The sequence below is a fragment of the Drosophila montana genome, unplaced genomic scaffold (genome assembly GCF_035044405.1).
Source record: "Drosophila montana isolate Dmon_TW-CO22-7 unplaced genomic scaffold, ASM3504440v1 contig_2178_1, whole genome shotgun sequence".
NCBI lineage: Eukaryota > Metazoa > Arthropoda > Insecta > Diptera > Drosophilidae > Drosophila > Drosophila montana.
In genome coordinates, this window is record NW_026997075.1 from 2,645,694 (window position 1) to 2,673,371 (window position 27,678).

General features: G+C 38.2%; 4 protein-coding genes and 1 long non-coding RNA gene across 6 annotated transcripts; 2 read left to right on the forward strand and 3 right to left on the reverse strand.

Moving 5' to 3' along the window:
• The first annotated feature begins 8 nt into the window (after window positions 1-8).
• LOC135427526 (uncharacterized) lies at window positions 9-676 on the forward strand. The gene is made up of 2 exons (XR_010436082.1): window positions 9-123; window positions 198-676. It is a non-coding gene; the product is annotated as an uncharacterized LOC135427526 (long non-coding RNA).
• Window positions 389-1,270, reverse strand: LOC135427524 (uncharacterized). The gene is made up of 2 exons (XM_064681060.1): window positions 873-1,270; window positions 389-809 (listed from the first exon to the last, which is right to left on the reverse strand). The coding sequence occupies exons 1-2, from the start codon at window positions 1,213-1,215 to the stop codon at window positions 430-432; spliced, it is 723 nt and encodes a 240-aa protein (XP_064537130.1). The 5' UTR covers window positions 1,216-1,270; the 3' UTR covers window positions 389-429.
• A 119-nt stretch (window positions 1,271-1,389) lies between these two features.
• Window positions 1,390-2,459, forward strand: Arpc3B (Actin-related protein 2/3 complex, subunit 3B). The gene is made up of 3 exons (XM_064681061.1): window positions 1,390-1,545; window positions 1,698-1,871; window positions 1,945-2,459. The coding sequence occupies exons 1-3, from the start codon at window positions 1,540-1,542 to the stop codon at window positions 2,287-2,289; spliced, it is 525 nt and encodes a 174-aa protein (XP_064537131.1). The 5' UTR covers window positions 1,390-1,539; the 3' UTR covers window positions 2,290-2,459.
• LOC135427523 (proton-coupled amino acid transporter-like protein pathetic) lies at window positions 2,411-20,364 on the reverse strand. 2 transcript variants are annotated; one of them, XM_064681058.1, is made up of 5 exons: window positions 20,338-20,364; window positions 4,553-5,071; window positions 3,261-3,718; window positions 3,020-3,195; window positions 2,411-2,948 (listed from the first exon to the last, which is right to left on the reverse strand). In XM_064681058.1, the coding sequence occupies exons 1-5, from the start codon at window positions 20,347-20,349 to the stop codon at window positions 2,707-2,709; spliced, it is 1,407 nt and encodes a 468-aa protein (XP_064537128.1). In that variant the 5' UTR covers window positions 20,350-20,364; the 3' UTR covers window positions 2,411-2,706. The 2 variants fall into 2 exon arrangements, with proteins under 2 accessions (XP_064537128.1, XP_064537129.1); XM_064681059.1 differs by lacking the exon at window positions 20,338-20,364 and adding an exon at window positions 5,174-5,314.
• On the reverse strand, window positions 11,792-20,476 carry LOC135427522 (proton-coupled amino acid transporter 1). Its single transcript, XM_064681057.1, has 6 exons — window positions 20,338-20,476; window positions 15,007-15,185; window positions 13,457-13,817; window positions 12,881-13,332; window positions 12,300-12,472; window positions 11,792-12,240 (listed from the first exon to the last, which is right to left on the reverse strand). Exons 1-6 carry the CDS (start codon window positions 20,347-20,349, stop codon window positions 11,984-11,986), a joined length of 1,434 nt encoding a protein of 477 aa, XP_064537127.1. The 5' UTR covers window positions 20,350-20,476; the 3' UTR covers window positions 11,792-11,983.
• Between the last annotated feature and the right edge of the window lie 7,202 nt (window positions 20,477-27,678).

Sequence of the window (27,678 nt, forward strand, 5' to 3'; positions counted from 1 at the left end):
GCCAGTCCGCTCAATGAGTTTTATGCGACTGAATCCAAAAAGCGACTGTTAAGTTAACAGGCTCTCTGTGAGCGCAACAGTTGGTTAACAGTTTTAAAACAAGAGAATGCAAACCGATTACATGTAAGTATACAGCGCTTTTAGCATAATTCTCAGGTTTATTTATTTTAACATATTTTTTCATTTATCTTTTTTAGGCAAGAGCGAGTCTAAATTGAACGGAGCTTTGTTAACAAAGACAACCCGTGCAACGTAAGACTAACAGTACGTATGCGCAAATTCGAGTCACAAACGCAAAAAGCAGCTCTGTGAACGCATAAATGAGCACGCAAGGATTTTCTCATGTAAATTAACAGCGCCGTTAGCGCCGACTTATATTTATTTCTATTTAATAATAAAAAAAAACCAGGTATAATTAAACTGCTGCTACTACGCCTCCTGCTCGCCACCGTTGGCTAACTTTTTCGCCCTCTTTGCCAGCTTCTTTATGTGTTCGCTCTTGTCCAGATTGTTCTGGAAGAAGGTCGTCTCCTTCCGCGCCTGCGACACCTCCGTCTGCAGACGCTGCTTATGCACCGCCTGCTCGTAATTCATGCGTTCCGTCAGATGGACCCACTTGAAGCGCGGCAAATATTTCATGCTCCACAGCGAGTCGAAGAACTGTGACTTTTTGCGCGTCGAGATTTGCTTGTTATTAAGCAGCGGCACGATCTGTTTGGCCACACGCTTCGACTCGAACTCCACCCAGCCTTCGGTAAAATGAATATTGTAGCGTTTACGCTTATTTTTCTTGGCCTTTTTATCGCCACCTAAAAAAAAAGAAAACATAATTGGCATAAGCGAGCGCTTGATTGGCGCGAATTACTACTCACCGGGCTTCTTTTCCGGCTGCAAGTAGACACGTCCGATTTTGCCAAATTCACCGAGAATTTCACGCAGACGCGTAACATTCATGTGCTTTGGTATGTTCGATACATAAATAATGCCCTTCTTGCGTTTCTTTGGCTGGACGATTGCCTTAGCGCCGGCTTTGAAGTGTGCCAAATCCATTTCATCGTCGTCGTCGTCGTCATTATCATCTGCGCTGGGAACGGCGACTGCCTCAATGTTTTTATCTGTGTTGTCATTTAGCTCCCTTGATTCCGCCACCATTTCCTCATCACTTTCCACGTCAACGGGCAGCGTTGCGGATTTTGTTTTCACTTTTTTCTTCATTTGTTTTTAGTGCAAAACGTGCGCTCCATGTGTGACCGTATACTATTAGTATAATAATATCGAAGCTGTTATGCGCATATCATTTGCTCCACACTGAACGTGCTTATTGACTGTTAAATAACATTTCGCTTAACAATATTCGACAAACTAAACGCACTTGCTGACCTTATCGTCTTACGTCAAACTTTAAAATTTCGATAACTACTTTTCGATAACGCAGGGCTGAAGTATTTCCCGCATAAAAAAAGTGCAGTTGATAAAAAGAAAACAATTGAATTCTGTCGGTTTTAATGTTGAAATTCAGTTGATTACAATCCTCTCAAAATGCCAGTAAGTAGTTTGACCTGTCGCATTTTCACAAAACATATGAAAAAATGATCGATGAGTAATACTGGGTACTATAAGACATACATATGCAGCGCCTTTGAACAAATATTTGAACTTGAAAAGTTTAATTCTCGCTTTTGCTTACTATTTTCTAGGCCTATCATTCGGAAATAGAAGAGTTCCAACGGCAGGTGGGCAACATGGCCATTTTGCCGTTGCGCACCAAAGTACGAGGGCCAGCGCCCAGTGTTAATGCTGATAACGATATTATTGATGAGTCACTATATTATTTTAAAGCAAACGTTTTCTTTCGTACGTATGAAGTCAAGGTAGGGCTGCACAAATGTAGTTTAAAAGTAACATATTTTTGTTATTATTAAATAATTCATTGTTGTATTGCAGTCGGAAGTGGATCGTGTGCTTATCTATATAACACTCTACATTACCGAATGCCTAAAAAAACTGGCTCGCTGCACGAGCAAGGAGCAAGGGCAGCAGGAGCTCTATGCCATGGCCATAGCGAAGTTTGATATACCTGGCGATGCGGGATTTCCACTTAATTCGGTCTATACCAAGCCAGATAATGCCGATCTAATGCGTGAATATTTGCTGCAGTTGCGCCAGGAAACCGGTTATCGAGTGCTCGAGAAGGTCTTCGATACGACGGATGATAAGCCAAATAAATGGTGGATATGTTTTGCCAGAAAGAAGTTTATGGAGAAAAGCCTTTCTGGTCCCGGCCAGTAGAACATTCCTAAAATCGACTGTTAAATCAATTTTAAGACTGTTAAAACGTTGTTGCAGCCCTGCAGCAGTGCTGCTAAATGCCCAAAGTATTCACATATATGGCGCCAAGTTTAAATCAAACTTATAAAAGACAATGTATAATCATTTATTAAAATATATTTTTGTTTTTATCTAGTTTCGTTTCTTTGAAAGCCAATTAACAGTTGACGATTAAATCAATCGGGCCACATATAAATAGGCACGGCAGGCACAACTTAAAATTAATAACAAATAATAGCACAAACAGAAAAAAAAAAATACTATATAGATATAAGACTTAAATTACAAGGACAATGAAACGTTATAAGGTATTCACACGTTTACAGCATATTTACAAAATACTTGGCAAGCACTTGGGCCCATTAAGCCCTACTACTACTAGTTAAACTCTCTAATAATCTCTACAATGCTCTGATATGTGCCCGTGACAATGCCCAGCAGGGCGATTGTGAGAATGGCGATATTCTTGAAATAGATCCAGGTGCCAAGGCCCTTGGGCACCTGGGTGCGTGTCACAAAATCAATGATCACAGGTATAACAAATGCCAGCGATGTTGAGCATAATGCACCGATTAGTGAGATAAATAGATTCAATTGGGGCACCACCAGGGCGACGCAAACTGCAAGAGACAGGACAAAGCAATACAGATTTAATTTTGGATATTTGGTCTGAAATGATGTGCCAACTTACAAGTCATCATGATCATGACGAAACGCAGGGCCACCTGCATGGTAATCGGATACTTTTGGGCACAGCCATTGGCACGCTTAACGGGCGGCCACAGAATTTTCATCATCACAAAAAACTGTATGGGATAGCCAAAGAAGACGCCCAAAGCGGCGACCATCTTAACGACCTGCGACATGCTGCACGAAGAAATCAGAAATATGGATATGGTTTAATGCTTTACGATTTGATTGATTGTACTCACACATCCTCCACATTCAGATTGAGCGTAATGCTGCCGGCAACATACTCGCCCCAGCGCACATAGCTAACGAATCCCGTGAAGATGAACAGAGCCGTGATGAACACCATCGTTACGTTGAGCACACCGAAACGGCTGCTAAAATTGTCGGGTTCGCGCATCGAATTGCGCAGCGGCAGGATCAGGGCAATGCCCTCGTATGAGAAGAGTGCGGTGCCAAAGAACAGCGCCAGCTGACTGCCGCCCGTGAAATAATGCCGTTCCGCAAGTGGTGGCATCGGACCGTCCGAGAAGGCAATCGTCAGTGTGGCAATCAGGCCAAATAACAGCGCAAAGTTGGCCAGCAGCGATACCGGCGATATATACTTTAGGTTCGTCATCAGGGAAGGTATCATTGCCGGCAGCAGAGTAATCAGCATTACCATGCTCATGCTAATGTCTATGCCATTCTGTTGCAGCACCTGAAACAAGAAAAAATATATTTTTTAAATAATATTAGTGTTGAAAAATGCTGAATGTTTAACTGCTTAAACGTGCGCGCATGACACTTGTTCAGTTTATAGTGTTGCAAATGAGCGCAAAAATTTGAATTATCACAAAAAAATATATATAATAACATATCACAATATTCGTTTAGTTTGGAAAAAGGTATGTAAATGAACTATTATTAACGACTTGGCGTTTATATATTTTATATCAGCCATAATCACGAGCTATAGCAAACTAATTGCAGAAATTGTTTTACATTTTTCTATAGGAAATCATAACCTCAAAAAATTAGAACTTTACAGAATTGCTGGGTTTAAGTATGCATAAAAAATGTTTTCAGCTTGTTTTAAGCTTAACAACTGTTGTGTAACTGTTTCGTAATTTTTATAAGAAATCGGACCTATTATTTTTAAAATTTTTAATGTCCTGGGTCTATATCTAAAATTATTTGATATTTTACTTAATTATCTTCTCTTCATATTCTTTATTTTTAGTCTTTTGTTTATTTAAATCTTGTAGAAACTTGATCACATTTAAACAGTCTCTCAAAATGGACAACATTAAATAGAAGAATTAAGTTTTTAGAAAATGTTGACGCATTGCTGGACTGCTTGAGAAACGATAGGTCGATAAGAGTTATGTTGATAGTTTGTGGCTATACCCTGTAATTTAACTGAGCACTGTTGCCACAGGAAGGGTATATGTAAATGACTTAAAAATGTGTTTAACTAAAAATAAGTGATATATCAAAATAACCAAACTTGCATAACTCTAAAAAAGAAACTCCGTTTTTCTTTTGCGCTCACCTGGTAGAGATTTTCCGTGATGAACACAAAGTAGATGGCACAGAAACCGAATTGCGTAACACAGAGAAACATCTCGACGATGAGCTTCATGGCGCGCGACATGCAGCGCAAAGGTCGTGGCCCGTACTCGAAGCACTTCTCTACCGTCTCCGGGTAATCGTAAAAGGTGGCACCCGGCGTCTTGGAGACGGCCAGCAGGGAGCCGCGTATGAGCAGTCGTTCGCAGTGGACGCACATGATCGCAATTATGGGCAGCATCAATGTGGAGCCCACCAGGCCGCCATTCTTGAAGCAATCGCCCATGGCAAAGAGCCCCGCGCCGACGCTGCCCTTGAACAGATGTGTGGCTGCCTCCAGATTGCTGGTCGCATGTCGCCGCTTCACTGTGCCCTCCACATCCTTGTCCGCATGCTTTGCAGTTTGCTCCGACTGCGGCTGCTGTGGTTCCGGCTTCGTTATTTCCAATGTTCTGCCCATGGCGCCAGCTTCGATGGCCTTTTCGTGGTTGCTCTCTTGTTTCTGCAAGTGTTGTGTGTAGACGGGCGTAGAGTGTGTGTTAGTCGGCGTTTAGTTGATTAATCTATTTACAATTTTTAATATTTTATTACTAATACAATATACATATTTTAGTGCCAAACGCCGTCAACTCTGTTCGCTCTGCCTCGCACACAAATGCACAAGCGAGTTACAGTTAAGCGACGAAAGCGAAAAAGCGAGAAAGTAAAACAATGCGAAAGCAAAAGCAGAACCAAAAGCAAAGTTAACGGTGCCTTAGATTAGAGGATAAGCGTTCGAGAGCGCTGGGGAGCGGGGCGCTTGAGTGGACAAGGCGTAGAAAATTGATCTAGAACAGAACACGATTCGCTAACGGCATGCATTGCTATTAACCCTAGAAAGCCGCCTGGTTTCTGCGCATCAATTTCAATTGATTGCATTCTCCTAGAGATGGACATGTGTCGTGTTTTTTATGTTGGACAGCTTGCAAGTATGCTCTCTTTTTATAAACTATTTGATTTCTATGCTGAAATCAATGGGCTTATAAAAAGAAGTTAAACATACGAGAATCCGATTATGAACTGAACTAGTTCGAGACGGAAATTCAAAGTTATTTTTATTTGTCGAACCAAACCTTGAAACAAACCAGTTCATCACAAAAAGATCGATCCGAAAGCCGAATTGAATCCTATTTTTTGAGAGGAATTCCTTTGGCTTATACCCAGCTCCAAAGCATTAAAACCTTTGGCATTACATTTGGCTAACCATATTCGGGAAGTCCCAATTTTGGGTGTAAACATGTAAAGCTCGCATTGTTTTCAGTGCAACGGGCAGTTATAGGTTAGAAAATAGACGGGTTTTTATTTAAAGTCTAGCTAGAACTAAAAACCTAGAGCCTACACGAACCGCTCTTTAAGGCAGAGAGCTAGTTCGAACCAGTGAACCAGTAGTGAACCACATCTTGAGCTTTGCAGCCCTGATTCTGATAAGAATTATAGAATTTGTAATTGTTTTTGATGTCGTGCTACGAACGTGTCACGAAACGGCACGTGACAAACGTTAATCTAATTGTTTTTAATAACAAATGCGCGCAATTGATCACTTTTCGCTTGGGGCTTAAAAAAATCTTAAGTCGAAATTAAAGCCCGGAACTGGTATTTATAATTGTGTTTTTTACAGAAGTCGCACCAGTTAAAACCATAAAAAAATCATTACAAAAATATAATTAAACCAAAAATAAACACTCGTTTTGTACAATTTGAATTAATGAGCCAGCTGTCGTTTTTGTTAATATTATTGTTTTGATTTCCGCATTTGGAGTCAAGTAATTAAAGCTGTGAGAATTTCACAATTACACAATGAGAAATACACCTGTATTTCACACACATTTACGCCACAGGTGAATCGATTTGTGAATAATATAAGGAGTAGACAGTTTAAGATATTGAAAAGCGAGAAATTCAATTGAATTTGAATACGAATTTAAACAAATATTTAAAGCGTGTTGAACGTGAGTTTTGATCAATTTTGAATATTGTTTTGTTTAATTGGTTTCAATAAATCTTTGCACTTGATATTTTCTGCGACTGTCTCACATAACAATTGTTTATAAATAAATACAACACAGCTTGGACAGTTTTTAAATACAAACTTAGTTTTATGTTTGTTTTTTAGTTGGGAAAATTATTGGCATATTTAAACATTTAAACATAATTATTTGGAGGCGTTAATTGTTTAAAAAGCTCAGCGAGTATTTTATGTACATAATGTACCTATATTTATAGCATATGTGTGCACTTAATTAATGACGATATCGGCGGCCAGCATAAATCAAGTAAATCACAACTATTGCCAAAGCACCGTTATGTACTCTAGTATTAAGTGTAGTATGTGTAGTTGGTTAGATAGTCGATATCTGTGTGCGTGGGCTGTATTAACTAGCCCAGCTACATGCAATAAAGACACAGATAAGCGCTAAGAGCACAAATCATAATTGGAAAACATATTATTACACATTATTAATAACAATAATAAAAACAATATGGCATTCAATGCACACCTTTTCTTGCAAAAAAGAAAATGCAACGTTTTTTTTTTTTCACTTTTTCTATGTGAAGTGTTTTTTTTTTTACTTTTTTTTTTGTATTATGTTTTTGGAAAATGATTCGGAACGTTGGCGCGTGCGCTGTGCGTTTTGTTGTTTTTTTTTTCTGTTTTCAGGAGCGTGTTGACGCGTCAAGAACTCAAACCAGACTCAATTCAAAATATTCGAAATGGCCAAGAGCAGCGTGTGAAATACACGAGCAAGGCGAGCTGCGACTGCGGCAGTTGCTCTGCCTATGTGTGTGTGTGTGTGTGTGTGTGCGTTAGTGTGTGCCTGCGCGCGCGTGTGTGTGCGCGCTCATAAGCAATAATGGTCAACGGCTTTTTGCATTCATACCTTGCATTTGACGGCGTTCGTCTCTCTCTCCCTCTATCACTCTCTCGCTCACTCACGACTCTATTGAGCGGCAGTTCTGTTATCTCTGTACATTTTGCTGTTGTTGCAGTTTTCTTAAATGCAATTCGCAAATTTAAGTTTTTGATTGTTTAGAACTTTGTTTGTACTATTTAAAGAAAAACGTTTTATCAATTTGCAAAGCTGTTCAAATCAGTTTTCTTAAACAATATAACATGCACTTAAATAGTTTTCAAAAAATGATTAACATTTTCTTTGCCACATTCCCCGTATGCCCCACTTTCCCATGTGCGTGCTTATAAGAAAGGCATATTTAATCGCCACGCATTGGGAAATACATACATACATATGTTTAAAAACGCATTTTCATTTACTTGACTATAAATGCAATTTAATGAAATATTTTTGGAGAGAGGCTTAATTACAATTCAATGAAATAACCAAAAGGATCTTTTATCTGTATCCATAAATTGTTACTTAAATCTTAATCTTACCTTAGTCGCTATACTAATCGATTCTTAACCAATATTTATAAAATTGTTTAGTTTACTTTATGAGTAATAAGAAGTAATATTTATATTTATTTATTAATTGTTTTATTGTCTGGCTCGAAGTCCATTATTTTTTTATTATTATTCATTTTTGTTTATTTATTTTATGTCCGGTCTGCCGAACATTAGGAAACAAAATATTGTCGATCATTAATAAATAAAATAAATAATATGAATAACAAAATTAAAAAACATACAATAAATAATATGAATAATATTATTTTAATAAGAAATAATTTATATTCGGTCTGCCGAACATTAATAAATACAAAAATAAATAATATAATTTAAATAAAATTTAATAAAAAATATGAAACATCAAAAATAAACAAATAAATAAATAAATAAAATAAATCCATAACAAAACAAATAAATCAAATAAATAGAAAAACAAACAAATAAATAAATAAAATTAAAATGTAAAATTGCTCTAAAATTGTTTTAAGCCTTATTTCCCGTAAAAAGCTTAAAGTCTAACATGATTTTTAATTGGCAATCTGAGTCAAGATCTTGGTATGTACAAAATCTCAATCGCGGCAGCTTCAAATTATATATAGTCAACCGATTCGACTGGCTATTGCAACAGAAAGCCCATTCGAAATATTCTGTATTCCGCTTTAAGGTGCCTGACATGATAAAGTACTTAGATTTTGATGAAATTTAATCAAATTAATTAAATTAGACAATAAGTTTTATTGTTAAACTAACAAGGGCTTTGTACAACACGATCTTCCATTTATTTATATTGGTTTGTTTTTCACTAATCCGGTTTCGAGCAACAAAATATAGTATCTTTCTATCTATCTCCGACAAGTTCTGTGTAATGTGGGATTTCGTTAAATTAGTCAGCTTTAGTGAGATAGTCTTGAAGTCTACTTATGGGTCCTTAGCAGGTGAATAACAAATAAGTTAAGCGAAAATCACATGTTCTAAAAGTTATGTGAGCGCAAAAAGTATTTGTAAGTAAAGCAGCATTATCATGAGCCTCAGCAGCAGCATCCTGTTTGAGGATTCCTAGACGTTTACAATATTTCGATCGGGTGTTACCAACTGCGTCATACCCGTTCACAGTACAATAACCAACACTTATAGTAAGATATCGTTTACAACAAATATAATATTATAATATTAATAATAAAATTAATAATTTAAACACTTTGTCTGATGGGTAAATACATACATATGTATATATGTATATACTTATATTCATATCGATCTTTAAGGGAGTTCATCATAAGCCAAGTTCGGTCAGCCGAGCACTGCCAAAGATATAGATTTTGCCGATTTGCTCAGCTGCCAATGAGGCGAATAGTTTTAAGACTTCTTATATGCATTTCTATCTCTTTGATTACACACGATCGTGTTAGGAGCTGAAGTTCTATATAAAATGATTGACAATATATGTTAAATATAATCAAATATAATTAGGGGCAAATATGCACGAGTATATATGCCAGGTCTTAAGTCTTCAAGTGCCAGAGCTAGATATTTCACTCAAACAAATATGCTCTTTTTGCACGTATTAAACGGGCATCAAATATGAGTACAAAGGGAGGGTGGACTGCAAGGGTAAAGGGGAAGGCTATCGGCATTGCATGGCCATAGTCCAGCGGGCTATGCAAATAAAAATTGATATGGAACTGACGGCAAGTGCACGTCTCAGGTTCAAGGATGTGCGGCACAATGCGGCGTATGAGCAATTTATGCACGTGCCGATCGAACGATGAGGCACAAGTACGAATCGTCGATATCTGCGATACATGACAATAAGCAAAATTCTTGGCCGTTCGATGGCACAACATGAATTTGAAAGGCGCAACAAGATTCGTGATCGAGCTGCGAGCTGTGATCGTTACACCTGCAACTGGGGCCGAGCACTTGCAACGCATGGAAATTTACGGCATTAAATTGGCCGTTGTTGTTGTTATTGTTGTTTTCCTCTTCTGTAGCGCCAGTTAAATGAATTGCATGGAATTCATGACTGGGCTTTTCTGGTCAATTTGGACTTTCTACGAATATGGCGCATATTGATAAACAATCAATGTAAAGTTCGAACGATCGAACGATCGATGTTTACGGAATTGAACAATTGGATTATATAAGCCAACAAATGCTTAAACGGAAGCATCAGCATTCACCATCAGAGATGAGCTCGTGCCGTTGGGGAAATTTCAAAAGATGACTTCTGCTTAATATATGTGTTTAATATATATATATATTGATTTCTTATAAATATTTTAAATCATTTTATATATTTACATTTAGCAGGCAGCTTTTATAAATCAAATCACTTTTTTCACACATTTTCCGCAAGCGGTAGTTTAAACTCTTCCTTCCTTACTTTGGCCTCCATTTTCACCACGCGGCGTGAATTTACGCATTGGCTAAACTACTTTTGAAATGCTTTTACGCATATTTCCCGTTCGTTTTACGCCTTAACATGTAGAACTTTTCCACACACTGATTTACCACGTGAATTAAAACCGATTGGTTGCTTAGATATCTATCGTATATATTTTCCACAGCTACGGGTGGAATTGTTTAAACTCGCGTCTTTGTTACTTAGCTATCGTTTTGCACATGTTGAGTCGTGTTGGTTTCAGCTAGTTCTGTTGTCACCCGACGATATTTCGTGTCGCAAGTCGTGCGTGTTGGCACGAACACGAGACTCGTGTCGATTCAAATCACATAACTTCTTTGGATGTAGAAATTGATTTTGGTGGGCGATTTGAAGGCCGTTGGGCAGGCAATGTCAAAACGGTTTCGATTAGATTGATTTAGTTTCGTTCGGATTAGATTAATTTCATTTTTCATTGAGACTCGTGTGTGCATGTGTATATTCTTGCACAGGTATGAGTATAAGGCATGGAATTTCCGGAGCGTGCCAATTGTTATTTATCTGTTTCCCATATGCCCGATTGATGAAATGATTTGATTGTCATAGATTGTACATTCTAGAGTATTTCGAATTCAAAGGCGAAATTCAAAAAAACATTTCACATATTTGAAAACTCGACTTTTGAAATGAATCGAATTAATATTTTTATGGTCGGTCTTTAGACACGTTTATTAAATTTGAAATGCAAACGGTTCAATACACTTTCAATCCGTCAAAGGCCTGGAAAATTCCATTGAAAAAACTTGTTTATGCGCCAGTTAAGAGAAAAAACAAACTATTTAATATGCATTGAAAAAACTATGGAAAATTTTCTTGGTATATTATAAAATGTACCATTGCCATGGTTGGTTAGTTTGGATGTGTTTGCAGTTCGAGAAAGATCTCCGCAGTGGACAATATTCAAGTTCAAAAGCGAAGTTCTTAACAATGTGATGAAAATTGAAAAACTGTTAAAACAAGGAGTTTTTAAAAACATTTGCTTAGCTGGGTTTCCCTTACAGATTGTTCCTATGGAGCTATACGATGCTGTATAAAACTGTATCTATAGTATGTAAAGATCATTGTAAAGTTAATAAGATCGCAGTTTGGTTTGTATTAACTTGAATACCATAAGCTTTTCTTAATGCACGACCAGGTTTGGTTATCATTAGGAAAAAGTTTTTCATTTAAGAGTTTAATTTTCGGTATGATATGATATACTGCTCCGAATCTTTTGTTTTCTTTATACAAATCTATAACAGAAAATAAACAACACTTTTTGTGGCTTTGCGGGTTGATGGCAAAACAACGTCCCATAATTTATTTACACGTATAAAATATACAAAAAAAAAACAAATCTCTCATCATGACAAATGGGCATTAAAAACTATTTCGCGGCACACGGGTCATAAGTAATTGTCGTACATCATAGATATGTAACACAAATACATATATATATATATATATATATATGTGTGTATATATGGTAAATAGGTTATGGCTATTCGAGCCAGTTGCTTGAGAACATGCTAGTCGACGGGAGCTGAGAGCTAGTGCTGCTCCTCCTCGCCAAAGTGCTTGACAATCTCCTTGAGGCTCTCGTAGGAGCCGGTGAAGAAGCCCAACAGTGCCAGAACGAGAATGATGAGATTCTTGAGGCAAATCCAAATGCCGGGTCCCTTGTTCGGCTCGCTGCGGGCAATCAGCTCGATGACCGGCGGAAAGACCAGCGCCAATGCCGTGGAGCACAGCGCGCCAATCAGCGAGATGAACAGACTCAGGGCGGGCACCAGTTCCGCTATGGCCACTATATGGTGTATGCACTGTACTTAAGCAATTCCATGCTGTCTGGCCATGTCTACTTACGCGTCACGAGCACCAGCAGGCTGCGGAAGATGAGCTCCCCGTTGAGGGCACGGCCCTCCAGGCCGCACATCTGCTTGGCGCTGGGCCACATGATCTGGACGGCGACAAAGAACTGCAGCGGATAGCCGAGCAGGACGCCCATGGAGACCATCAGCTTGACCGCCTGCGCCAGGCTGCGAGTGTGTGCGTGTGTGTGTGTGTGTGGGGAAAGTAAATGGTAGGGTTTAAGCTTGGCGCCCAAAAGCTGCTTGAAGATGGGCGCGTGACACGAGACACGCACGCCTTGAATCTATACATATATTGTTTGCCAGGCTTTTGTTCCTCAAGTTTCTTGGCAGGGCTGCAAACCGAACTGGTTCGTACTCCGAATTCCAATTGAATTTTCACAATGAACTAAATCCTGAATCAAACAAGTTCACGAATTGAGCCAGCTAGCTGGTTCGAACAGTGAAGCCTTTTTTTTGGGCTTGCAGCCCTGTTCTCTCGTGAGTCACGCGTGAGTGCCTCGTGAGACACGCGTGAGTGCCTCGTGAGACACGCGCCAATCTTCAGCGCTTGAATTTCGACGTTTTCCTGCTCACATTGTATCGCCTAGATTGAGCGTTAGACTGCCGCCAACATGTTCGCCCCACTTCATGTAGCCGACGGAGCCGGCGAACATGAACATGACGGAGACAAGGAACATGCCGACATTGAGCACGCCCAGCGTGCTCTCAAACTGGTGCGGCTTACGCATGGCGTTCTTCAGCGGCATCACCAGGGCGATGCCCTCGAAGGCAAAGATGGCGGTGCCGAAGAAGAGCGCCAGCTGGGAGCCGTTCGTCCAGTAGGCGCGTTCCTTCACCTCCGGCAGGCCATCCTTCAGAGCATAGTACAGCGTTATGGCCAGTCCCAGTATCATGCAGACGTTCGCGAACAGCGATACCGGCATCAGCCATTTGAGATTCGTTATCAGCGAGCTGAGCAGCACCGGTGCCAGGGCCAGCAGCATCACCAGATGCACGTCCATGTCAATGCCGTACGCTTGCACGATCTTCGAAGCCGTGTTGTGTGCGTGTGCGTGCGTGTGCGTGTGTGTGTGTGTGTGTGTAGGGGGGGTGGGGTAAGCGTTTTTGTCATCAGCTGTAGCTGGTCAAGTTCCACCTGGCCGCACTCACCTGCTTCACGTTGGTGCTGATGAACACAAAGTAGATGCAGCAGAAGCCCAACTGGGTGACACAGATGAATATGTCGACCAGGTGGCCCATGGTGCGCGACCAGCCGCGCAACTTAATGGGCCCATTCTCGAAGCACTGCTCCACAGTCGCCGCATAGTCCGCACAGATCGCGTCTCCGCGCAGATCGCGCATCTTCCGGGAGCAGGCGATGAGCACGTGCTGACAGTGGATGCTAATTACCGCGATGGCAATCGTCAGCAGCGGTCCGACAATTAGGCCACCGTTCTTGAAGGCATCGCCCATGGCAAAGAGTCCTGGTCCAATGTTGCCCTTGAACAGATGCACAATTGTCTCCAGGTAGCTGCATTTTGGGATAGAGTCATGCAAAATCGATATCGATAACATGCAGATTTATCGAATCAGTCAGTCGGTACTCGAGCGGGGAGCGTGTGGTTTGGAGGGGAGCCAGGTTAGTCGGGTTGACACTTCACACTTGGAGCTATGGTAACATGGAGCGCGAATCGGGTTTTCAAGGTTAGTTGATTGCGTTATAAACAAAGCTTCAAACCGGGTTTGACACGAACCGGTTCACACGCGGAATTAGAACAGAATTTTTATAATCAAGCGAACCTTAAGCCCAACTGAACCGAAAGCCGAGCCAATTTCTTGGCTCTAATGGACGGGAGGGAAATGCCACGATCCATAAAAAGCCAATTTTGTTTAGAACTCAAATCTAACGCGCATCCTAAATAGCAAAATAGGTACAAATTGCGATGTTTTTAGTACAACGGGCAGTTGATAATTGTAATTGGAGTAGTTTGACAACAACTTTAGGAATATACATATGTCATAGAAAGGTTTGAACCAAGACCTTGGTTCAAGGATGTGGAACAAGAGCTTCAAGCACCGGAACTCAAGGCAGTATATTATATTTGGATTTGCAGCCCTGATAAAAGCTAGCTTGGGGTTTCTAGGGTTAACTTAAACGGGTTGCTTAAGGCCTTTCTAGATGGCCGTCAAGCTAGGTCGGAGGAACGGGAAGTCCTTGTATATTAAATAGAGCTGACTATTTGGAATATTAACATTGGGCTTACCAACAGCATCCAATTGGATATTTTTTGTCTTCCGCAAAGTCTTTCAATTCAGTTGAGTTTTTAGTGGCTTTTTGTGGCATTTTTAGTGGCTTTTAGTTAGTTTTTATTGGGTTTTTAGTGGGGTTTTATTGGGTTTTTAGTGGGGTTTTATTGGGTTTTTAGTGGGTTTTGTTTAGTGTTCTTTTTTCAATGAGTTTTCTCCTCATATTTTTTGTTGACCCAAGCAGTTTCATATTAGATTAAAGAGTTCTGATTGGGATGCGTTATGGTTTGTTAGTTAGTTGACATAAATCCTGCGGCGGTTAGTGGGGATTATGACAGCTCCTGTGGTTGGATTGTCTATGGGGGAAGGTGTTTAGGTAAGCCTCATGCGATATATCCGGGATTTTGTTAGTTTGGAGTTGGACATTGGGGTTTATTTTTGTTAGTCTGGCTGTGGTTTCCATTTAGCCATACCTTGTGGGCGGGTGGTAATCCTCCGCATCACCGGCCGCCGCCTTTGGGGCTGCAACTGCTGTCGCGCCCGCTGCCTGGACAGCTGTTTCATCGGACTCCATCTTTGGGTTATTGGAGCTCATGTTTGGTTGGGGAGTGCTTGGCGCTGATGCTGCTGTGGCCTGTGGGCTGTTGGGTGCCTTTTGTTGCAGCGCGGGAATTCAAGAAAGATAAAAGCTGTGCTTTAAATCGCTGATGATTAAGTTGGGCATTCGTTCAATTGAATGGGACGAACGCGCACTTGATGAGCTTCAATTGCCTGACTTTTGGTAAACAATTCCGGTTTGGGCCACGCCCTCAAGTGGGTGGGGGGGGGCCCTCACTTAAAGCAACTCACGGCACAAATATTTATGACAAGATCAGACTTTCCATTAAATAACAAGTTAAAGATTAAACATAAGTTTAAGCTGGCAGTTATATGTAAATATTAATAAATGTTCAATTATATTAATTAATAGTCAAATAAATAGTATTAGATCTTATTTTTTACCATATTTAATGGACCTCTTTTTGCCTTTTAAGTATTTTGTAAATTCAAAAGAAACCAGAAAAAAAACTAGTAAATTTTTAAACATAAAAAATATATAAATAATTTTTCGTTGGATTTGTTTTTGTGTGATTTTTGGGTAATTTAGAATGTGATTTAGAAAATGTTTTGCATATTTCTATTTTATTGTAGAATTAGTTTCCTAGCAAAAATAATTTAAATACATTTCTAATTAAATTAATTGCATACTGCAAACAAATTGAAGGCAAAATATTGTAAGTTTATCTATGCATCTATCTCTATTTGGTTGAACCATTATCTAACAACAATTGTGATTCGGATCATGAGTAGAACCGAATGATTAATTCCAGTTTGTTATGGTCGAGTGCGTGAAAACTTGGGCAATTAATTTTATTAAGTGCTGCATATAAATCACAGCACGGGGGAATCACCTGGTTGCAGCAATATTCACTCAATAAAAAACAACCAAGAGGTTCTAGTCGGGAGCTCCCGACTAGGGGATACCCTGTATCCTCTTCTCCCAACAGGCGATAGGTATAAAATGAAAGATATTTGATATACTATATGTATATGCTATTCTAGAAGCTACATGTCAAGTTTGGTGACTCTAGCTCATATTATTTGCCGAAAGTGCTCAAAAAACAGGATTTCGATATCGATTTTTATCGATTACTTTGAAACGGGGCAAGTTATCGGATATCGGAAATAAACTCGATCTGCGCAGGCACTAGGAGGACCTACAGCTAATCTCTAGCTCTTATAGGTTCTGAGATCCTTGCGTTCATACATACGGACAGAAGGACAGACGGACGGACGAACGGACGGACAGACGGACATGGCTAGATCGACTCGGCTGTTGATGCTGATCAAGAATATATATACTTTATGGGGTCGGAGATGCTTCCTTCTGCCTGTTACATACATTTGCACAAATACATTATACCCTTTTTCCCATTTTCAATGGGTTCAGGGTATAAAAAGTGTTACAGTGAAGCTTGTCATAAGGGAAATATTTGGTTCGATATTGTATATGGATGCAGTTTCACGTAATTTTCGCTAATCGCAGCAAATGGCATCATAAATGATAAGAAATGGATTTACGAGAATTTGTCACACTTTATGATTGCCAAGCCCTAAATATTAATTCATTCGATTTCATTGAGGTTTTTCCTGATCATAAAAGCGACAGAGTGAGAGAGCGACAGAAAGATTCATAAAAACCAAAACAATGTCCCAAAATAACTAATTTATTTACACAATTACAAAGGCTTACTCATATTAAGTTTCCATTGTTAATCATGCCGATTTACTATGGTCAACTATATAATATATATCTATATATATATACCAATTAGTTAGTCGTTAGTTGCACAGCTGCATCAAAATTTGTGAGCTACAACTTTGAAGTTGTTTTAAATGAAATAAAACAATAATGAGACACATTGAAACTATTTGCAAAAACAATCAGGTGCTGCTTATCGAAGAACTAATGACTTGATATTTAAATATATCAGACCTTTATATCAGTTTTTCTCAAGTCCCAACTAGAATTTGACTAAATTCCTTACGCTTCAGATTAGGAAAAATTGTAGCATAAATACAAAATTTTGCATTTTTATACCCTGAACCCATTGAAAATGGGTAAATAGGGTATAATGTGTTTGTGCAAATGTATGTTACAGGCAGAAGGAAGCATCTCCGACCCCATAAAGTATATATATTCTTGATCAGCATCACTAGCCGAGTCGATCTAGCCAGGTCCGTCTGTCTATCTGTCCGTCTGTCCGTATGTATGAACGCAAGGATCTCAGAACCTATAAGAGCTAGAGACTTGAAATTTTAGCTGTAGGTCCTCCTAGTGCCCGCGCAGGTCGAGTTTATGTCCGATATCCGATAACTTGCCCCGTTTCCGTAATCGATAAAAATGGATATCGAAATCCTGTTTTTTGAGCAATTTCGGCAACTAGTGTGAGCTAGAACTTTAACCAATCTTGAACTGTAGCTTCTAGAATAGTATATATATATATCAAGTATCTCTCATTTTATACCTATCGCCTGTTGGAAGAAGAGGGTTTAGGGTATCCCCTAGTCGGGAGCTCCCGACTAGAGCCTCTTACTTGTTAGATATAAAAGCTACTTTTAATTATATCTGTGTATTTTAATTTATTATTTAAGAGGTTAATAGGAAAAACGTTTAGTTTAATTAATTATTTAAATAATATTGAGAGAGATTTATAAAACCAAAACTTTTGATACTCAGTTTTGGTTTTAAAATAACAAAATTAAACTCTAAAGAAACTAACTAAAAAATTTAATAAAATACACAGGAATAATTAAATGTAATTAATTGGGATACTTTCGCTTAAAGCATAATTAAGAATTAAACACAATTTATTAACTGATGATACATCAAAGTGTTGCCAATTGTGCGAAAAATGTGGCAGCACTTTGCCCAACAGTAGTTTGGCTACACTTCAGATAAATATGGACGCATAAATTCTAGAGTATTCACAATTAATGTTTATGATGCCTAAATACAACAAAAGATACGATCGGAGTAATAAACCACTTTGTTGATTTCATAGAAATGTTTAATAAATAAAGTATATACCTATTAACTGCAGCTGATTAGATTTAATAATTGGCCAAGACTCTAACAAAGTTTTTTGGCAACATATGAATAAGCTAATATTCCGGGGGCGTTGCTGAGGATCTGATGATCTGATGATGTGGATGATTCGCTCAAGTGTATCGCCCAACGATTGCGCAGCAGGAAGAGACAGGCGGGAAGGGGGGGGGCAGGTGCTAGGTAACTAACAAATAATTGAAAACTGGGTCTCTTGGCTTTACGAGCCACCTTGTGTAAATCCAGACAGCAAATTCAAGACGCTTATCGGCAGCTACTCAAAAGCACTCGAAAAACAAACGGCATCAATTGTTGTTGCTATTGTTGTTGTTGTTGTTTTCTTTGACAACAGCATTGTGAGAGCCTAGCAGGAAGCTTGACGTCAGAAGCCACGAAACGTCTATTGGGTCTAACTATGCTAAGGAAAAATACACCGTGATAAGCGCCACAGCAGTCAATCTTCCGTATAATTCACCCACGCATTATATATACACTATATAATTGTTGGCTCGGTACCTCGACCATGATCATAAATGCTGTAGTATATTTGTTATTCACTAGTTGGCAGTCGCCTGGAATCAAGACAATTCAATGTCTTTGCGTGGAAATTTTCCATGCACAGCAAGTTTTCCAACGGCCTATGCTGGGTCCAATGCCTGCCTCTGCAATGGGCATTATCCATGGGCATGGGTTTGTGCAGGGGGAGGCTGTGTTATCTTCTTGGCAAATATTTGTAACAGTTTTTTTCGGGAATCTGACAACACAACAAAATTGCGTACACAACAACACAGATTGTGAATGAAAGCGACTAATTGAACAAGTTATAAAATTAATATCTGTACATTTATCTTAACTGTATTTGCGCTCAACAAATCATTTATCATGCAGTTCTGAATGACAGACACTTGCTTATCTTGCTAGTTAAAATGTAGGACAGTTGAAGAGAGTGCTGCCAATTTGTTTGCCAAAATGGGCAGCACTCGGCAATGCTTAGAAACACTTTTGGTTACAGATGATAAGTTTTTCAGAAAAAAAAAGATAAGGAAATGCAATTGCAGAAGATAAGAAAATGCAATTCGATTTTTTTCGAGTGTTATTATTTTGAATGCATGAGCTTAAAAGTCTTTTAACTAATGTTTAATGTATAGGGATAGAATTAGTTACCTTTTTTAACTAAAACAAAAAGGGTTTGGTCTGAAACTGAAGTTAGATAACATCAATCAAAATACATTCACAACGTTTCCTAAAATCCCAAAACTAAAGTTCCAATTAACTTGGCTCTTACCAAAATAATGTTCAGTTAATTATTATATAAACAATGTGAGAATGAAAGTATTCTCAATTTGTATATACAAAATATAAATACATCAGGTACTCAAATACAATACTATACTATATACTATATTTGTATGAAATCAAGTCTTTATTTTGGGATTTTCGAATATATATAAATTTTTGAGTGCAAGATTTCTCGCTGTCCAAGGCTCCGGGCTCGAATAGCCGGCTAATAAGTAGTATATGCCAGTGGCAATGTCTTAGCGGCAGGCCATATAAGGCAGCGCCATTTAGAAAGTTAGGTCAATAGCTTTTATATATCCTATATCCTAACTGTAATAATAGTGATAAATTGTCTAGATTTATCTTTACATAAGCCTAAAAAGTATATGGGAAGTATCTTTAGTTTGTGGCTCTGCAATGTATCTGAGCCCCAACAGATCCACCCCCCTTTGGGCCGCCTCTGCTTTCATGTGCAGCAGCTGCGTCGCGGTGAGTACTGCTAAATGTTGTTATTGTTGTTGTTACTGTTGTTGTTACTGTTGTTGTTGCTGACTTTGCACTTGAATTTGCATTTGGAAAATGAAAACGAAGTTAATTTTTTCTCTTTTTTTTATTTATATCTGTCTGTGAGCGGCAAATGTAACTGGTTTTGCGGCGTACTCAGATAATAATTTACGTGCGAGAAACAACAATAAAAAAATAATAAAAAAATTAAATAATAATTAATGGGCACACAAACTTGATAGAGTTTAGTTCAGTTCTAAAACATCCTCTTTTTAGCACACTTTATGTTTTGTTTTGTTTTTTTTTTTAGCTGACATACTAAGCACGGATGGGAGCACATACAAATGCATTCTATAAACACACACACTCTACACACCTCTGCATCCATTTTGGCAGCTGCTGTTGTTGTTGTTTCTGATGATGTTGTTGTTGTTGTTGTTGTTGCTGCTGAGAGAACTCGGTCAATGCACGAGACGATCTGGCAAATAAATGGACGCGTAATTTGGCAAATTCTTTGGCGGGTTTTTTAATGATTTATTTTTATTGCCGCTTGCTTTCGGCTTGTTGTTCGTTGTTGACTTGATGCTTTGCTACTGCTTCTTCTTTAGCCCAACTTTGCTTATGTGTGTCATGTATTGTTGTTGTCGTTGTTGTTGTTGTCGTTGTTGCTCCTGCCGTGCGGATGCGGATGCATTTGCCTTAACGGTTGCGATCCGGACTAATGGCTCAGAACGTAGCGTGTGTTAATCGCTTCACGAAATCATCAAGACTGACGGCCCGTAGCCGCTGCCGTCTCTCATTGGCTCTGACGCTGCTGCCGACGCTGACTGCGCTGTCGCTGCTGTTGCTGTTGTTGCTGCCGCTGTTGCTTTTGTTGCTTTTGTTGCTGTCGTTGCCGTTGCCTGCCTTCGGCATTTGACACTTTGCGCTGCTGCTGCTGCTGATGTTGCTGCTGCTGATGTTGCCTCTCGTTTGCCTACCTCCCCCCTTTCCCCTTCCCCGTCCGGCTACACGCTCCTCTTCTGGCCAAACGACCCTGGCCAGCATCTGCCGCCTCCGTGGCTCATTACAAAAATATGTGTGACGTCGTGGAAAGCATTTTACATTGCGTTGTGTCCAACGGATTCGGTTCTAATGTCCAACCGGTTTTATTTTCTATATATACATGTGCACACATACATATATATGTATGTGTATATTCATTTTTTTTTTTTTGTTTTCTGTACACCCACAGCCCGCAACAGCCGCCAACCCAGCGCTTGGGCATCTTCGTGTCGAGCGGCCAATTGAGCGCCTGTCCAACAGGTTGTCACTCAGGCGGGGCATCAGCTGGGGGAAACGGTTGCTGTGCTCGCAATTGCCCTAGACAACATTGAGGGTATATGTACATCTATAGCAATTTGTCGCGATGTAGGGTATCAGCGCCAGCTGCAACAATCTTAAAGTCGCTAAAAAGTCGGAGCTTTCAACATACGAGTACGTTAAGAAACACAAATCATCTATAAATATATTGTAAAATGGGGGAAAATTGGAAACAAGATTAATTTTAATTAATGAATGAAAATAGATTACAATATTATTATTATTGTTCTTACTAACTATTAAATTTATTCATTTTTATATAATTTCCCCGTTTTATTTGCCTAAATTTGATTTATTAATATTTTGGAGAACTTTTTACATTATTTTGTTCCACTTTTAAACACTCCTAAATATAGAATTAATTAAATTTGCCATATATCATATTACAATCATGAATTGTTAGTTGTTTCAGCTATAAAATAAACAACTTTGTTTTTGTATAGAAATAACAGAATTTCAGGAATTAGAATTATTTCAAGAAAAGCAAGAACCTCTAGGGAATCGAACCGTTCGTATAATCGACAATTTGCCTTCATTTCTTCGATTTGTGTATCAGTTTTATCAGTTTTGTTACAGGGTATTTAGCAGTAATATAGTTTTGGTAAGTAAACAAGCAAATCAACAGCACAAATTGGCAGCACTTCAAACACACTCTCAAGTATTCACGTTGAAGACAAATGATCGAATGACTGAAAGCACTTGACATACATATGTACATACAAAAACAAAAAGCCAAGTTTCTTTTATTTCCGAATTCTTAAGCATGTGTCCCTCAGCTGTTGCCAGGGTATTCGAAATTCGTTGCGACAACGTTATGTGAACCTTTTAATAAACCGTTTCATTTATATTTTATTTTCGTTTTATTCTTAATACAAACGCCGCCCGCCTTTTGAAGAATTGCCCATTCCATGGCTATTTGCCGACACACACAGAACTACAACAACAAATACAACTACAACCACACACAATGTGTTGTTGTTGTATCTGACAATGGCATATGAGATTGCCGTCTCCTATACACACAGTTTACAGTTTAATTGGATGTGAACAGACAAATTGCGGTAGCTTCGCCCACAGCCCCCCCCCCCCCCCCCCCCCCCACACAGCTCTGCTGGAGGACTATCCATTGACGTACCACTCTACCTGACCTTGGCTTGAGAATTGGCGATTAGTATAGCTTAAGCGACCTCTTTCTAAGACTTTCGATCATTTCATAGGACAAAATCAACCACAGCTCTGTATTGCCTTAACATACAATCAAATATATATATAAACATATACATGTAGTATGTATTTATATATATGTATGTACATATGTACTTACCCAAAAAATCGCACGATTATTTTCATTTTCATCTATTAAAGGCAGGGGGAGCATGAAGAGAGTTATTTATGTACATATGTAGGAACATCACTGAAATAGCAAAAGAAGTTGAGAGCGGGTTAGAATAACAGCAGCAGAATGAGAGAGAGATAGAGAGAGATAATAAAACTGAAAAAGCATATACATACATATGTATATGCATACATACATTGTGCAAGCATAAATACATTGATAAAACATTATAAGTTTATACATAAGAATGACGCCAGAACGACCTACCATATATTCAATCGAACATATGTATAAGCAATATACATGCATATACACATACTTACATGCATGCAAATATGCATGTCTGCATACCCATATACTTATATACATATGTACATATACACATACATACAAACGTATTTAGAAGCAAGCATATATGCACCCACAAACATACATGCATATGCACTTATACATTTACGTATATACATATACAAAAATATACATACATACATACAAGCATACATACATACATACATAAAGACACACATGTACAAACATTATAAATTTAAACTTATTATTATTGTCACTAGGACTTGTTAACACAACACTTATGATAAATGCATGAAAGCCTGCAAGCCTACTTGAAATTATGAGAATCGAGGAGTAGAGCGATATTGAAAATACGAATTATTTAAATTCGCAGCACAGCGAATCTGTGTTTGATATATAAGAACATATGTATGTTCATGCATGCACACATATGTACATATGTATGTACATACGTACATGTATACATAAATACAAACATATAAACGTACATATGAGCAAACATGCATGAATACATATATACAAATATACATTTACGTAGATATCTACAAACACACACACATATATATATATATATATATATAACTATAACTACATACATACATACATACATTCATACATACATACATGCATACATGCATACATGCATACATACATAAAGACACACATATACAAACATTATAATTTAAAACTTATTATTATTGTCACTAGCACTTGTTAACACAACACCTATGATAAATGCTTGAAAACCTGCAAGCCTACTTGAAATTACGAGAATCGAGGAGTAGAGCGATATTTCCTTATACGTTATGTTTAAATTTACAGCGCAGGATGTGGATCAATTGCCCAGCGTTTGGTAAGTATAACAGAACACACATACATACATATTTTCATACAAATATGAATATATTTAATTATACTTTAATCTACAAACATACATACGTATATTAGAATTGCTTTAAAGGCTGGAGTACAATACATCTATTTTTTTCTACAATATGCATGTCATACATTTTGTGTGTAGGGTATCAAGAAATCGTTATGCTTTTGACAACTTTAGAACTGGTTAATTAATGTTTTATTCTTTCGAGTGAAAAGTGAAATTGACGTAACCGCCACTCTTCCAAATAACTTATAAAGAAATTCACTAAAACGAACGAGTTCTTTCGTCTACAGTATGTGACTATGAAATACCCTGTAACAGGCAGGAAGTGATATATACTAGGTGACGCATATTGTAAAAGTTATGTACATATATGATCTGAATTAGATGCTACGGTCATCTATTAAGAGCTTTTGCACTATATGATATAAATGATGGCCTAACTAATAATACCCTTTTGAACATATTTTTGGGTGCAGGGTATACAATGTGCGGAATTGAAAGAGGAATAATTTCACTTGCTATGGAGACACACTTTTCAAGTAGTGTCTGTTTGTATTTTATTATTACGAAAGTACATACGTACACACATACAAACATACGTACATACATGCATACATATGTATGTATGTATATTCTCGTTGAATATAAAAGTGCAGTTAATATTGACTCTACCGAATTTCAAGTGGTGCTCGTGCGCGCATTTTGTTCTTGGCTGATAATCATGAGAATTATATATTGTGTAACCTTAATTACTTATACATAGTATATATATTTGAAATATATAATATACATATGCCTTTACATACATACGTATGTATGCATTTACGAGCAGTTGGCAACCTGGCCTCCTTCTGTTTGGGGCCTAAAAAGAAAACATGCAATTAAAATGTGCTGCTTTTCGCTATTGTCTATAAACATTGCTATGTATGATATACTATATATGTAAGTACTTGTATTATTATTATTAACTGCTGCTCACCCGTGTATACACACACACACACACACACACACACACACACATATGTATGTACGCTACGCTAACTATCTACTTACTATCCATTTCACACTGCTTCTTCTGACTTTGGCTTCGGCTTTCGTTCTCTTTAAGAAATGTGCGCGTGACACGAGCACGACTTTTAATGTCTAAACATCTTGACACGATAAGTTAGCTATATAGAGCTCCAATGAGAATAAGCACACTCCAGTCTGAGAGGTAGTCCAAAAATTATATTGTTCTTAATTATTTTCTATTCGAAATATATTTAAATAAAAAGATTATATGAATATAATTATCATTATTATAATAATAATATGTATATTCTTATTAAAAAATTGGGTATATAAAAAAGTGAAGTCATTCAAATATTTTCAATTTCAAACTTGAAATTTATTAAATATTTAAAAATGGTATGCCATACAAAGAAAGTCTTGAGTTTAGGCCTGGAGTTTTCTAAGGTTTTATTTGCTTATTCATTTATTTTTAAATTAAATTAAATTTAAATTATTTTAAAATCACGCAAGCAGACATTATTTATCCATATATGTGTTATACATTTTGTTTCGGAAAACAAAAGAATACTGTACATAGTTTCATTCGTGTAAAAATCGAAGAAAATAATATTTTAAAAAAGTCGGAATACATTAAGGCCCTCTCCACTCTTTCAGTATTAATGCAAATAATTCAGAGCTATGAATATGTATTATGCATAATTTAATAAACGAAAAGAATACCACCATAATCGACAAAAATGTGAATTGTTAAATAACTTTTTTTATAGTGCAAAATTGATCGTGCCTAAAGTTCCAAATCTCGTGACGCGTCCATCTCTAAGCATGTGTGCTTGGGATTGCCGTTGACTTAAACGTTTTTTAGTGACGCTCGAGTAAATAAAATACAGTGCATAAACTTGTTGCTACATATTGTTATAGTTGTCATACTATTTATTTACTGTTGTTTTTTAGTTGTTGCTTTCTGCTGACAGCAACTTCTTTGGCGGCGTTTTCTAAAGTAAGGCCAAGGAAGGAGTAGTAAAGCGAGGGAGAGGGGGGGGAGGGGGTTGGTTCAACGGCGAAAGTCAAAGGCCAACGCCGAGGGCGGCAATTTCAACAGTAGAATGAATGTGTAGAAAGTGAAAGATCTTGATTCGGTAAATATGCACATATACAGAAAGAAGTCAGTGCTCCATTAAGATGCCAGAGATTGAATTTATCCGCCTTGCGTGTCGGGCTCTGTTTGTTTTGGACTGGAGATCGCATAAACTGTATCCAACTGGGCGGACGATGCGACCGACGCTGGACATGGACAAGTCGAACCTGTCTCTGGACATGGCCGGCCGTATCCTGTGCACCGTCCATTTGGCGGTCATCTCGCAAGCCTAAACTGTCACTTCAAATGCCTTGGCCGCGTTTATTGCAGACATAGTTCGAGTCCAGTTTCTGGGATGCGTATGAATTCCGAAAAGTAGAACTCGTCAAGCACCAAGCAGAAAGTGCAAGCCAACCAAATCTTAAACTGTCCGTTGCGCATGCGCATTCAACAGAAGACGAACAGCTCATTGCACAGTGGTACGAAAACAACAAGCACCAGTCCATGTCACAGTTCATGTTTGTGGGAAACACATTTTCATTCATTGATATGGGTAGTACTTAGTTTAAGCTTATCAAAGGATCTGTTCCAATTCACAGGACCCTAAAACATTGTGTATTTACGAAACTGACTAAATATAGAAATAACAAGCGAATTTCTTGTTGAAGACTGCATTCACTTCAGCAACAAAAAACAGGTAAAAATAAATTCATTAAACGAGCAAAGTTCTGTATAGAGGTTTATCCAGGTTTATCCCGTACAACTCACATTTCCTCTGACTTGTAACACATTATTTGATGCAAAGCCTTTGAATCAATTTAGCTCTTTACGGAGCATGTTAAGTTGGTTGCGCCTTCAAATATACTGCACAAGCTGAACTGGCTGCGCCTGAACACTTGTTGCTAGTTAAGTTGGCTGCGCCTAACTGTCGAATGTTGCGCCGCATTTCGTTTGCTTTGCTTTCAAATAAAGTGATTACCTCACTAGTTTTCATAAATTTGCACTTTGACGCTTATTATATTGATACGTGAACAGATCCAACCAATTTTACGCAATTCATTGAGTTGTAATTGCAAAAACAGGAAACGACTGTTCTATGTGAGGCAACGCCCCAATTTATGCATGAATAGCTTGCCAAATATAAGATTAACAACATTTTGATGACATACATTTAGATACACTTTTTTTGTTGTCGTGTTTGTAATTTGAAATACTTATATTAAGATAAATACATATATTGATGGGCTGTCAGGTTTTAAGTACTTTATGCGCATATCTATAAATATATTACGGTGGAATACGTATCTAGAAGTTCATCCGTTAGTTTGCTTTTGTAAAATCTGCATCTTAACATAATATAGGAAATATTTTCTATACTTTTGCTCCGGAACATTGAAAGAGCAAAAAAACATGCTGAGAAATACAAATAATTCACATGAATAATAAGAATTTGTTAGTCGAGTCAGGCAATACCACCTGTGCTGCACCACTGTGCAGTGGGATCGTTGATTCTCATCTGTGATTAGATCGACAATTTGCAATGCTTCGATGATTCGACGCAGGGCAACTAAACGACAGCCACAACGTTGACAACGTGCCCAGAACATTAGCTGCAAGGGGGCGGGAAGGGGAAGGGGAAGGCGGCTGCGGCGGCGGCGGCGCATACCGAATATACTTAGTATAAACCGTGAGCGACATCTTCACTCAAACGTTACGGGCAAAAGTCAAGCAGTCGAAACTC